At 37.0% G+C, this 13525-nt stretch overlaps 1 protein-coding gene across 1 annotated transcript in view; it reads left to right on the forward strand.

Moving 5' to 3' along the window:
- The first annotated feature begins 94 nt into the window (after positions 1–94).
- Positions 95–13525, forward strand: part of actn3b (actinin alpha 3b) — a 34188-nt gene continuing 20757 nt past the window's right edge. Inside the window, exon 1 of the mRNA XM_051898379.1 lies at positions 95–746. Coding sequence (XP_051754339.1) covers positions 612–746 — 135 coding nt within the window. The 5' untranslated portion in view covers positions 95–611. The remainder of the gene's footprint in view (positions 747–13525) is intronic.

Genomic DNA, 13525 nt, shown 5'->3' on the forward strand with positions numbered 1-13525 from the left:
CAGACTTGTTTTCTGTTTGATCTAAATGTGATAGCACAACTGTGTGTAGTAATTTATGTACAGCAAAGGTACTTTTTATTAAGGGGGAAACAGGCCTGGGAACTGCTTGTGCATCTATTTTCAGTCTATAGCAGTTAGCTGGATGTTTTTAAACTGGCCCCAGAACTGCTGCTTGGGTAATTATATAGACTACTGCCAAGGACAACAGGTGTTCTTAGCAAAGTGGAGGGCACAAGTAGGCGTGAATGAGGTCTGTCCCTGCCCTACACTAAAAGAGCCTCCATTAATTGGTCCCAGTGTACAGTATGTCCCACCTCTCACACCTTTTAGGTAGCATAACCCGACACCCACTCAACTAGTTCTCTTATTTATTGGGGTGCAGTCACGTGTTCTACTTTTGACCAGGATAGGAGCACTGGGCAGCAGAAGTTCTGCTCGCACCTCCACACAGGCACCTCAGACGAGTGGAGTCTGGCCTCTTCCTCCACGGTCATACAAGTACACACTGAGCGGGTGTTCTCCTCTAAAGCACGGACAGGATTTTTAGATTACAACCTAAAGCACAGGCACGTAACTTCTAATATTAGGGGTTAGAGGGATAAGTGTAAAAGATGGCGACTGTTGTTGAGACACAGGTGCAGTATAACACCTACACAATGACTACTACGGAAGACTACATGACTCAGGAGGATGACTGGGACAGGGACCTTCTGCTGGACCCTGCCTGGGAGAAACAGCAGAGGAAGGTATGTTCATGTCAATGTTCAGAAAATCACTGCAACACGATCAAGTCACTTTGGGGGGAAGATTTTTGTTTGTTGTGTTTACCTTTTGTATAACTTTACTATGGTAACCGTAGATTCCACCAAAATACAATAGTTACTAGTCATCTTTTAAATAATTAAAAAATAATAAATTACAAAATACTTTTTTACTTCGTTTGTATGATTATGTAGCAGCAATAAGTGTAGTAATGTTGATGTAAATTATCATATGGTATTACATATGGTATATGGCATTTATTATACCTTATATACATTTATTGTGGTAACCATAGCTTTTGCTAAAATGCTAGTCACTACAGTAATTGTTATAATATGGTCACAAAATAATGATGTTGAATTGCTTTAAGGAAATCCTGTTTTCATTATGTAATTATTTCCTTTACCATAGTAAGAATAGCTGTAGTTACTGGTATTGCATCGGTATTTATGATTACCTTAGTAAATCATGAAGAAAACAATGGTACTGAACTTACTATATAACGCGATTTAAAACATATTTTTACTATTGATTCAATCTGACAAGCGAGTTATGTTGTACAGCTGTTGGTTTAATTGGCAGTTTTCCTTAGTGTTGTCTTACCACATCCCCGCCCTCCTCGTTCAGATTGTGGCTAATTTTATTCTGTCTTCATGTATTATGACTCTATAAAACCGTGTTCATAATCGCAACGACGAACATGGACACCGTCCTAGACGGTCGTTAAATTATAAGAGTTGTAAAATCACCTCACAGAAAAGCGCGCGTAACGCGTACTTTTTAAACCTACCTGTGCCTTAAACGATTAAATCGTCGCTCTTTAGTTACTCCGGCTTTTCTGTGTGAAGGTAGAGAAGTTAGGTTAAGACGACGTTTTTGAAGATCATCTGGCTGACAGAAATGACAGGTGACGTTCAATAGCCGTCAGTGGAGCTCGTGCCACGGTCTGAGGTGACGTCAGCCAAGAACCACTGATTGATCTCTGCAAACCACAGAATTGTGGTGTCGGGCTCGGATACGTTTGTCAAGACAGAAATAGACAGCTTGCATTCACAAGTTGCCTTATTTTCAGATGCTTTACTTGTTCTCATAGTGGGAGAAAAATAAATATGCTGGTCACTACTGGCGATGTCTATTTTATTTATTTATTTTTTTTTTTTTTTAAGAAGTTAATCTTAACTGTCTTGAATATTTTACTGTCTTTTTTTTTTTTTTTGCAAGAAAAGGCCTTAATAATGTAGAAAAGCAATTGCCTGTGCAGGCACTCCAAAGGCGTCTCACAAACCCTTGTGGGATGTTGGCTAGACCTGACGAAGCTGAAAGACTTCAACAGATGGTGTGCGAGCAAGAGAAGTGCAAGGAGGGTTCATTTCAGCCTGTGAATAAACATGCCCTAAAAATACTCCTGAACCTTGCCGCCCCATCTCCCGTATTCCTCCTTCGTTCCCTCCATTCTTAAAGCCGTCTTTTCTGAGCTCCTTTGCCTGTGCAGTTGCTCCCTCTGTATTCGATAGCTCTCAAAAACGGCACCATGTCAGTTGTCACTATTTTAATGGCGCACATTTTTAAGGTGCACATGGTGGTGTAGCATAGCCAGCACCTCAGACCTGACGTAATCCATGTACTTCACATGTGTCAATACTTGTTTTCTGCCCCTCAGCTTAAAAAAAAAAATAGTTCAGAAGGCTAGTCACTTTTTTCCATTCAGTTAAGAGAATGGTTGAGTGAGATTTTATTTCTTGTGGAGATAACATGTCCACTAGCGCCCCCTGGAGGATGTGACACTTTTTTTTAGCTTTTTTTTTTTTTTTTTTAGTTGAACACGATTGAGCTGATTAAATGATGCCAGTCTGATTACATGAAGCTTATTTTTAAAAAAAACAACAACAAGGTAATAATCTTAATGTTATTGCAGTGAAAAAAAACTTAAAGGCTTCAGCCTATGAGATGGGTTTCAGACTTGAGTCCATGTCACAGGGTCTTTAAAACATCCTCAGGCATGTAGGATCAGCATAAGGAGCTGATATCACAGCGTAAATATAGAACGTGCATCATTTTGCAATGAAACGAATATGGGGGTTGCGTGGGGGTGGGGGTTCTGCACCTGTTCTAGCTCCCCAGCGCACATATACAGAAGCCCCAGTAATGAAGTGATTGTCAACATGCTCTGATATCTTTCAAAAGGCAGCAGAAAATAGACAAATCGTTTCTAAGCGTCGCTCTGCTGTTGACTAGTAAATTCTGTCTTTAAATTCTCTCACAATCTGGCTTTAAATAGCTGACATCACACTGCCGGTAGGGTAGCCTAATGGCTGCTATTAAAGGGTTAGTTCACCCAAAAATGAAAATAATGTCAATTATTACTCACCCTCATGCCGTTCCACACCCGTAAGACCTTCGTTAATCTTCGGAACACAAATTAAGATATTCTTGTTGAAATCCGATTGCTCAGTGAGGCCTGCATAGCCAGCAATGACATTTCCTCTCTCAAGATCCATTAATGTACTAAAAACATATTTAATTCAGTTCATGTGAGTACAGTGGTTCAATATTAATATTATAAAGTGACGAGAATATTTTTGGTGCGCCAAAAAAAACCAAAATAACGACTTATATAGTGATGGCCGATTTCAAAACACTGCTTCATTAAGCTTCGGAGCGTTATGAATCAGCGTGTCGAATCATGATTCGGATCGCGTGTCAAAATTCCAAACTGCTGAAATCACGTGACTTTGGCGCTCCGAACCGCTGATTCGACACAAAAGATTCATAACGCTCCGAAGCTTCATGAAGAGGTGTTTTGAAATCGGCCATCACTATATAAGTCGTTTTGTTTTTTGGGCGCACCAAAAAATTCTCGGCGCTTTATAATATTAATATTGAACCACTGTACTCACATGAATTGATTTAAATATGTTTTTAGTACATTAATGGGTCTTGAGAGAGGAAATGTCATTGCTGCCAATGCAGGCCTCACTGAGCCATCGGATTTCAACAAAAATATCTTAATTTGTGTTCCGAAGATTAATGAAGGTCTTATGGGTGTGGAACGGCATGAGGCTGAGTAATAAATGACATTATTTTTATTTTGGGGTGAACTAACCCTTTAAATAGCATCTATAGGAGAAGGAATCAGAGAAAAGAGTCTTAGTGCTGCCATCTAGAGGGACATACGGATATGGGAAATCTCTCATATCATATAGAACTAGTAATGTTATTACAAATAGTGAAACATTTAAATTAAATCTAAATTTTAAGACAATTTGTTGCTGCTGCTGTAGCTAAGCTATTGCTAAACTGTCAACTTCACTGTTATTTTTAGCCACATTAGCATGTCCTTGCTAATGTTGTGGCAATTTAATTGGGTTGGTTTCTGTTTTTTATGCTTAGAACAGGATAGTATGGTAAATATTTATACCTGCTAATGTTTTGTAGGTAAAATCACACTAAGCGATATTTTGAGTGGCGTGGAGATCTTTAGCTTTTGTCCACTTGACTCTCTTAAAAACGTGTTAGTGAGTTAAATTTGCAAAGACTCTCAAAACCATTATGACAGACGTATTTTAACAGCATTTCTGGTTTAAACTAATAAGCAAAAATTACGACAGAGACGTCCTTCAAATCATTTTTTTTAACTACATTTCAATGCAAGCAGCCCTCTAAAAATGTTAGATGTTTATCTACAAAAAAAAAAAGCTGTAAATAATGGTACATAAATAAATCTAATTGTACATTCTTCCTTGTGTACATTTAGTGAAAAAATTACAGTTCCACTGACTGAAAAGAAGTATTTGAATTAATTTCAGAGCAAATATATCAAGATAATGAATTTTATTAAAAGGCTGGGGAACAATTAGCTGCGTCACACAGCTGTAAAATATCCAAGACTCCAAGAAAAATATACTGTTTGGAGGGTAGAAATTCCTATATATACATTACTCTGACCTTGAAATGATCTTTGACATGCATCAAGATGTAAACAATACCTACATATACTCAATGCCCAAGTGAATTATAAATATCCTTCACACAAGTCTGGTCAAGATCCTTATTTGCTAACAAACTGTTGTATTCATGTGGGAAAAGTCATCACTGATCAAATTAAGTTGACGTCGATTATCTGCGGTGTGAAGTCGGTTCTTTCTGCCAGTCCTTTTTGTGAGGGCCGCTTCTACTTCTGTAGCTGAGTAGAGTTACAATGTTTCCATTGCTTCTGAGTGTGAGCTGATCTATTCGTCAGGGGTTAGATATCATAAGGACATGACAGTCGTTCTTGATGCTGAAATTCATTGGCACACTCTGAGTTTCAGATCAGATTCAGACTATGGTGACATTTGCAAAGAAATTTATAATGCTTACCCATGAATAACTACTAATAATATTATTTACAAAATACTTGACTTTTACCATCTAAAAACATGTTTTTTTTTTTTTAAATGATATTTTCCTAAATTGGAAATATCACACATTTTTTTCTAAAATATTTGTATGCATTTCCTGAGAAAAGGTAGTGCTATCTATTTTTACATGGTTAAAACTGAAGTTTCTCAAACAACCTTTGTCAGTATTTTTATTAAAAGATACAACTTCCTGTGAACGACTGACCCAAAGATTTAAGGTTTTAGTTTTTGTGCAGTGTGAATGTTTTATACTGCTGTGTTATGTAACGGCCTCTCATATATCTGGATTTATTTACAGTGAAGAGGCAAACATACACATGCTGAAAGAGAGAATATTACTTTCATTTATTTATTTATGCATTTGTTTTTTTTTTTTAAATCATTGTTACTTTTCATTATTTCTGAAATAGTTAATCAGTTTGCATTTACCTTACAGAATCTCTCAAAATGTCAATTTTATTCTTTTTTTTAAATTTAATTTATATATATATTTTTTTTAATGGCTAGAAAATAACAATCACACAAATCAGTTGTTTTAACCCATGTTCTTAATTTGGTAACATGGTTGCATATTTCAAAGGCTAAACACTTTCATCATTTGTTGAAAAAGAAAATGATTCTGACTCTAATTTTTCAAGAGTTTCAGGTCCTATTGTGTATTAGCGTCATTTATTATTTCTGTATTATTCTTACAGAGAGAAAGTGTTTCAGAGAGCGAGGGAGAGATTGTGTGGTCAGATCAGATGGCAGTTGCTATTCCAGAAGCTGTGGCCATGTAGGGCAGCAACTATAAACTACCAGAGGGAGCACACAGGCCTCATGATGGCTTTATGTGTGTATGTGTGTGTCCGAGTGTTTATAAATGTGTGTTTTTAGGTTTGTGCATATGAACGTTAGCTTCACTTACAAAAATGGTATTATATATGTTAAAACTATGGTTTTTTTGGATACTTTCATGCAATACCATGGTGGTGTTTAAAGTAACATTGGAGTACCATGTAGAGTCTGTGGTATATGGATAGGTTAATCATACAGTACCACAGTAGTGCCATCTTATACCATTACGTACCATAGTACCCCTATAGTGCTTTTGTAAGGGTATGTGTGATGTGATATTTTAAGAATAAGCTGTAATGTGGTCTCTACAAGGGTGAAACTGTGTGTGTGTGTGCGTGTGTGTGTGTGTGTGTGTGTGTGTGTGTGTCCATCTGCCCAACTAATTACTGAGGAGTCAGTTTTTAGTGTGATGCTCCTTCAGCTGTTTGTAGGAGATATATTGTTATATATTTTGATAGATAACATGTACACAATATATACAGGTAAATATTTTAGATAGAGAGAGACGGATGGACAGACAGATAGATAGATAGATAGATAGACTGACTGACGGATGGATGGAAGGTGAGACAGATGGGCGGATGGATGGATGGATGGGTGGATGGAAGGAGAGACGGATGGACGGATGGATAGATGGATGGATGATTGATGGACAGTCAAAGATGGATAGATGGATAGTTAAATTGGTTAGGTAAATGGATGGATGGACAGAAAGACAGATGGATAGATAGATGGATGGATAGATGGATGGAAGGAGAGACGGACGGATGGATGGACAAAGACGGATAGATGGATAGTTAAATTGGTTAGGTAGGTGGATGGATGGACAGATAGATAGATAGATAGATGGATAGATGGATATTGGATGGAAGGAGAGACGGACGGATGGATGGACAAAGACGGATAGATGGATAGTTAAATTGGTTAGGTGGATGGATGGATGGATGGATGGATGGATGGATAGAAGGAGAGATGGATAGTTAAATTGGTTAGGTAGGTGGATGGATGGACAGATAGATAGATGGATATTGGATGGAAGGAGAGACGGACGGATAAATGGACAAAGACGGATAGATGGATAGTTAAATTGGTTAGGTAGGTGGATGGATGGACAGAAAGACAGATAGATAGACGGATGGATGGACAGATAGTTTTTTTTTTTTTTTTTTACAGTTGTAGACGCAATGCTTTGTGATTTTAAAATGAAACAATTTTGTTTCTAACTGTGGCTAAGATTCTCTGATGTAATCACACTTTTAAAAGCAGGAAAAGGCAGATTTTGGAGTGAAAAAGTAGTCAGCAGCAGTAGATCAGGTTGCCATAGTAACTCAGGGTATGTGAGAAAGATTCAGTCATGTAGTTAGACTTATGTTAAGGAAACTCTTTCAGTAACACACACACACAATCTTTCTCACATCGCATCCTCAGCGGTCGTCAGTCACACTTCTGTGAACCCATTAATGAGTGCTGCCACATTCGATAAATGTCGAAATGTGAGATGTGAGATGCCATGAGTGTGTGTGTTGGGTGACTGAAGTGTTGCTGCCGTGTCATTCCTTTTAGATGATTTCAGATTTTCCATGTCCATTAACATAATTCAGCCCAGAGTCCCAAGAACATATTGATAAGACATCAGGAACATCAGGGTTTTTGGGTTTGGTTTCTTTGTAAACAACATTGTACTTATTCTGAATGCATGTAGAAACAGAAAGACATATTTAACCTCAGTCTTGCTGTTGAGACATTAGTGTAGCATGTATGTCAATTATTATTAGCACTTCATTTGCATGACGCTGCTGTTTCAATGCTTCAGACTGTAAGTAATTCTGCAGTTATATTTGTGATATCAGTGCTGCCTACAAAGGGAGTATTTTAAGGCATCATAGTTGTGCTTCTGATGCTATGGGACCGTTCTTACAGAAAGTGTTTTTGCATCCATTGTGTTGCTTTTGCATTGTTTCTCTATGTAAACATGTTAAGACTCGTTCATACCCAGGATGATAACGATAAAGATACAGCTTTAAAAATCTTTCTAAATTTAAAAGAATAGTAGAGTTCACTCCACAATATAACAGTAACAGCACAGAGGATTGATATAGCTGGAATCACTTTCAGAATTATTTTTTCCAGCTTATGAACGATAAACACATTAACAGCCAATCAAAATCCATCCTGCTTTAAAGAGCTCAAACAATTTGGTGCGTTCCCAACATGCCAGAATACAGTGAAACGGTCTAGTTCTGGAAGTAAAAGCTCCATTCATTTTCTCCATTAGGAAATTGATTTTGAACATAACTTATAAACCTTTAAAGACAGACCTATTTGCTTCTGCTAAAGCCACCAGACCGCGTTTTTTTAGCTTATTTGTAAAATAATCATGTTTAACAGTGGAATTCCTGGTGAAAATGCGCTCCGAAAGATCTCTTTAGCTCCGCCCACTCCTATGAACACACTGTGAATCTATTTGATCTCTCTAAGCTCTCAAAATACTCAAATGTTTGTTTGTTATATATGCATATTTTGCAATAAACTTAAAATATATCACTCTTATACATATAATCAGCATTTGTAAATAAGTAGCTATATATTCCTCCATTTTCATTCAATTTTGCTGTTCACAATGCTTCGTGGGATTGTAGTTCTTTCCCTCACTAAAGCCGTTAAGTACACAGTCTTGTACCTTTTGTCTTTTTTCCGATTTTAAAAAACATTTTTTGCTTCAAATCAAAGTTTGTAGTGTTGTGATTCACCTCAAAGCTGGTTAGCTTGGTTCATGGCTTATAACTCTTTAACAAAGACTATTATAAAATTCCTATTGGAAAACTGAACGAAAAATAAAAACTTCTGGAACCAGCGCCGCTGAAAAAGGGGACGGGCAATGTAGCACTCTATTACCGTAATTACGAGATTCCAACTTGTAAAAAGCGTTCACGTCCAGGTAGAACTCGTAATTACAACTTGTAAACTCAGAATTTTCTGAGAGCTCTGAACTGTACAATGTGACTGCTGTAGATTAATTTTGGTGTTGATAGTGTTGACACAGAAATGCATAACATGACCAGCTCCGAGTAGAATGTTGTGTGTTGTCATCTCGTAATTATGACGATGTGAGCACAGCAGATGACAAAACTGCAGTGTGTGTTTATTTAGTTTTCGTTATTGGTGTGAATGGGCCTTTATCGCTCATATCTTACTGTGTCTCACACATGACATGGCTTTCTAAAAATGCAGCATTCAAGTTAAAAAAGAATTTAAACTTAAAAAAAAAAAAGTGTACCTAGACCTTGTTTTTTTCACTATCTTGCGTGTCACATTTTTAAATCGTGTTCTGTGTAAATGGCTGTTCCAAATTTGATTATGCCTCCTAAGATACCGTCATGCCAAACTAAATATGGGATCTGAAACCTGTATTTCATTCAACCCCAAAGTGCCAATACAAGTAAATAAGAACATAAAAATAACTTAATATCCAATAGCATATTTGTTTGTGCTTTATGGACTGCACAGTTGGCTTAGCAACATGCTAATAAAAAAACTCAAATGAAATTAGTTTGAAATCTGTGCAAAATGTAGAGGAAAATCAGCTAAATTCTGCAGAATGGGATTTAATATGGTAAAATCTGCAAAATGGATGAATCGTGTTTTCAGTTTTGTCATATTAGCATTAGTTAAAACTTCTAATCCTTGACAAACTTTTGATCGTCTTGTTTGTTTTTTCTTTATTGAAAACTGTTTCTCTCAGAGAATGATGCAATGTATGCCTGCAAAGTAAAAGGCAGAAATCAGTGGCTGTGTATGTGAAAGGTTAGCAGCGGTCAGGCCGAGGGAAATGTTGCATTGTCTCCTGTGGCGTGTTTTGAGATCTCATCATTGTTTTCCCTCCTCGGACAATTACCTCCATCGAGAGAGAAAGAACGGACAGGAGAATGAAAGGCAGCCATCCAAACAAATGACAAGCTATTAATACTGCCCTAGCTACTTTATTTACCCACAATTACCAGGAGCTTTTTCCAAGTCTGTATTCATGCTTTGGTAAGGTGATAATTCCTTCCCACTAGAGGCATTAGACCAGCATACCTGCCGTGTGTGTGTGTGTGTGTGTTCATAAACCACTTTGTAAATGTGTTGTTCTGTATTTACACTGACCACAATGTGGCATATGAGCGCATTATAAAGATTTAAAAAAAAAAGCAGTTTGATGAACAGGTGAACAATTCATAACCTCACAACTGAGCTCTATAAACAAGTGCCCTACAGAACGGCAGTGCTCTTTCACATTCGTTTTATTGTGTTTTAATGAGTTACTAAACAGCTTACTGGAATACTTGATTTTGATTGGTCAATATGATTCAAATATTCAAATATATAGTCAGTTTTTAGGAAGAACACTGTTTAGCTTTTTTCCTAAACTGTTGGGGTTTATTTTTGATGACTGTAAGACTTTACATTACAACACTGACATTCTGATCATGCTTTATGATTGTATATATTGGATGCATTTACATGTGCAACAACTCAAACATTTACTCATTTTAAAAACCAGACAAAGCAAGAAAACCATTTGCATGATGTTTTCAAATAAACCTGCTCACTCCAGCTTCATTGAGACTATTTCTATATTATGTTAATATAACATTTAAAAAAATAGAGAAATATTTTATTCTCAAATAAGCAGAGACACAATATGATGCAACAAATTACAGCGATCCTGTTATAAAGTGTGTTCACACTGACTGTAAGTTATTCATTTTCAATGCGAGTTGGGGATGCAATAGTTTTTCTTTAAACACAACCCAACTAAAATAGTAGTACAGTTCTGACCCTAGAGGTCAGTCATAATTTGGTTTGAAAGGTCACCTATTAAAGGGCTTCCCCAGCCGTCCCGGTAGGGTTTGGAGAAGACAGACATCTCCTCTCATGCTGATAGCGCATTACTTCACGTTTAAAGAACGACCCCCACACAAACACACACTCATGTCGGTAACAGGTGGACGGTGGGAAATGAATTTACTTAACAGAGTGGAAGTGGCAGCTGCGTTCATCCAAGGCTGTTATTTAAAGACTCAGGGTTGCATTATTGACTGCTTATTAGCGTTTATGTCTTTGGTTTCATTTTTAGGCAACCATTTTTTTGTTTGCAGTTGGACAATATGGCCGTTTGTGAGGTGTGTTCACATATATTTGGTATCAGAAAGCTCTCTGAGGGGATAAGAGAGCCCTATGGAGTTGAAGCTCCTGTTGTGTCTCTTACTTTGCTCCTCAGGAATCCCTCTCTCTCAGCTGTGTCTCGGGTGTCCTGTCACATCCACATTTAGACATTTGTCACCCCTCCTCCATCAGCGCTTCCTTCCACCCTTCCTGCTCTGCCTCTTTTCGACCTTTCCATTTCCCTCGTTGTGTCTCTATACGTCCATTTTGTATCTTCTAAAGGTTCCCAAAAAGCTCCTGTTGGTTCCACCTAAAACCTAAACACTGATCTGAAGAACCTGTAATGAGACATCAAAGGCTTGTTTGGAAGAAATGGTCCTTGATTAGAAGAGGGTCTTTTGCTGAACCTAAAGTGCAAAGAACCAATGACAAGCCTTTATTTTTGTCTTTCTCCACATCGCCTCCATCTGCCTCTAATCTCGTCTCATCTCATCTTGTTCGTTTTTCTTTTCTAACCTTTCATCTCTTCATGTCTCATTCTCTTGTCTCTCTTCTCTCTCAACTTCCATTTTCTCATCTCATCTGTCATTCTCCTTTCTGTTCTTGTCTTATCTCTTCTCTTTTCTTCTCATCTCTCATTCTCTTGTTTCTTCTCTCTCAGATTTATTCTCTTCTTTCTCAACTTTCATGCCCTTTTCTTTTATCATCTCTTCGGTTTTCATCTTAACTCATTATCTTCTCTTCTCTAATTTTCCCTTCTGTTCTTGTCTCATTCTGTCTCATCCCTTCTCTTTTATTCTCATTTGGTCTCATTTCTCATTCTCTTGTCTCTTCAACTTTCATTATCTCTTCTTTCTCAATATTCATTATCTTTTCTGCTTTCATCTTCTCACCATCTTCTTTTCTCTCAACTTTCATTCTCTTTGATTCTCAAGTTGCATTATCTGTTTTCATCTTCTCTTCTCAGTGTCTCACTTTCTCTTCTCTCTAAACTTTAATAATCTCTTCTTTCTTAACGTTTGTTATCTTTTCTGTTTTCATCTTCTCATCATCTTCTCTCTCAACTTTTTCGTTTCATTAATCTTTCTTTTCTCATCTCTTCTTTCTCAAGTTTCATTATCTGTTATCTTCTCCTCTGTTTTCATCTTCTCTTCTCATGGTCTCATTTTGTCTCTTCTCTCTAAACTTTCATTATCTCATTTATTCTCATCTCTCATTTTCCCTTCTGTTCTTGTCTCAATCTGTCTCTTCTCTTCTCATCTCTCCTTTCTTCTCATCTCTCACCTCTTATCTCCTCATCTCATTCTCTTTTATCGTCTCTATAGTTTACTTTCTGTGGTCTATATTTGGTTTGTGTGCGGTTGGCGATCCACCCACTCAGCCCTACAGAGACCCCTGGCTTCCATCTCTACATTTAATTACACCTCCTCCATCCTCCTCCTTCCCTCTTTCAACCTCTCCATCCGTCTCTCTCATCAGGAACTCCTACATGTCCTGTTGTTCATCACTCCCCCTCTTTCATACATTATTCTGCTGCTCAGCACAAACAAACACACAGACTCATTTACATGGAGCAGCTTTGCCCCGTAACACCCACATCACTGGCACACTGTTCTTCTTGGCATCTCACATGCTGAGAGTGAATGATATTTATAAGATTGCTGAAATATAGCTAATGATTTTTTCAAAAACTACAGAAACACTGTAATGTGCAAATTAAAACATCACAGCCAGGGGTTTTAACAGATGATTTTGCTCACATGTTCATTATTAAACCTTTAAAACATATTAAAATGTCTGATATTCTTAAAGAAGAGAATGGTTACAAAATAATTCATAAGTGCCGATAAGATGCGTGGGATAGTGGAACTCGTTTTTGTTTTTTAAGTTTAAGGGTTTTTTTTAAGTTTAACTTGTGATCCGATTCATAAGCTTGCGATTTGATTCTGATCTTGATTTTATATTGATTAATTTGGCTAAAGATCAGGTACAGAAGGGCCTACATGTTAATTTTTCTCAAGGAAACAAATCTCTCTCAACTAATGCTGTAAATATACAGGGAAATTTGTCAGCTGGTATTATTAAAGGTTAAAATTAACAACTCATTCTTAAACAATTAATATAAAGCGGTTTTTATAATAATGTTATAATATTTTTAATGATAAAATTGTAAAAATATAATAAATATGTAATATAGTGCATATATTTAGCAAAATGCTTCTCTAGAGTTCATTTTTCTAGCTAACTAACATATGTGGTCATTTGAATGTCTTTATGTGACATATTGTCCACAAGCTGTTTTATTCACGTCTTTCCGCGGTTGAAACACTCATTAAACGATTACATGAGACATGATACATTTCAGTAAGCTCCACTGT

This window comes from Ctenopharyngodon idella, chromosome 7 (genome assembly GCF_019924925.1).
Source record: "Ctenopharyngodon idella isolate HZGC_01 chromosome 7, HZGC01, whole genome shotgun sequence".
In the NCBI taxonomy this organism is placed as follows: Eukaryota; Metazoa; Chordata; class Actinopteri; order Cypriniformes; family Xenocyprididae; genus Ctenopharyngodon; species Ctenopharyngodon idella.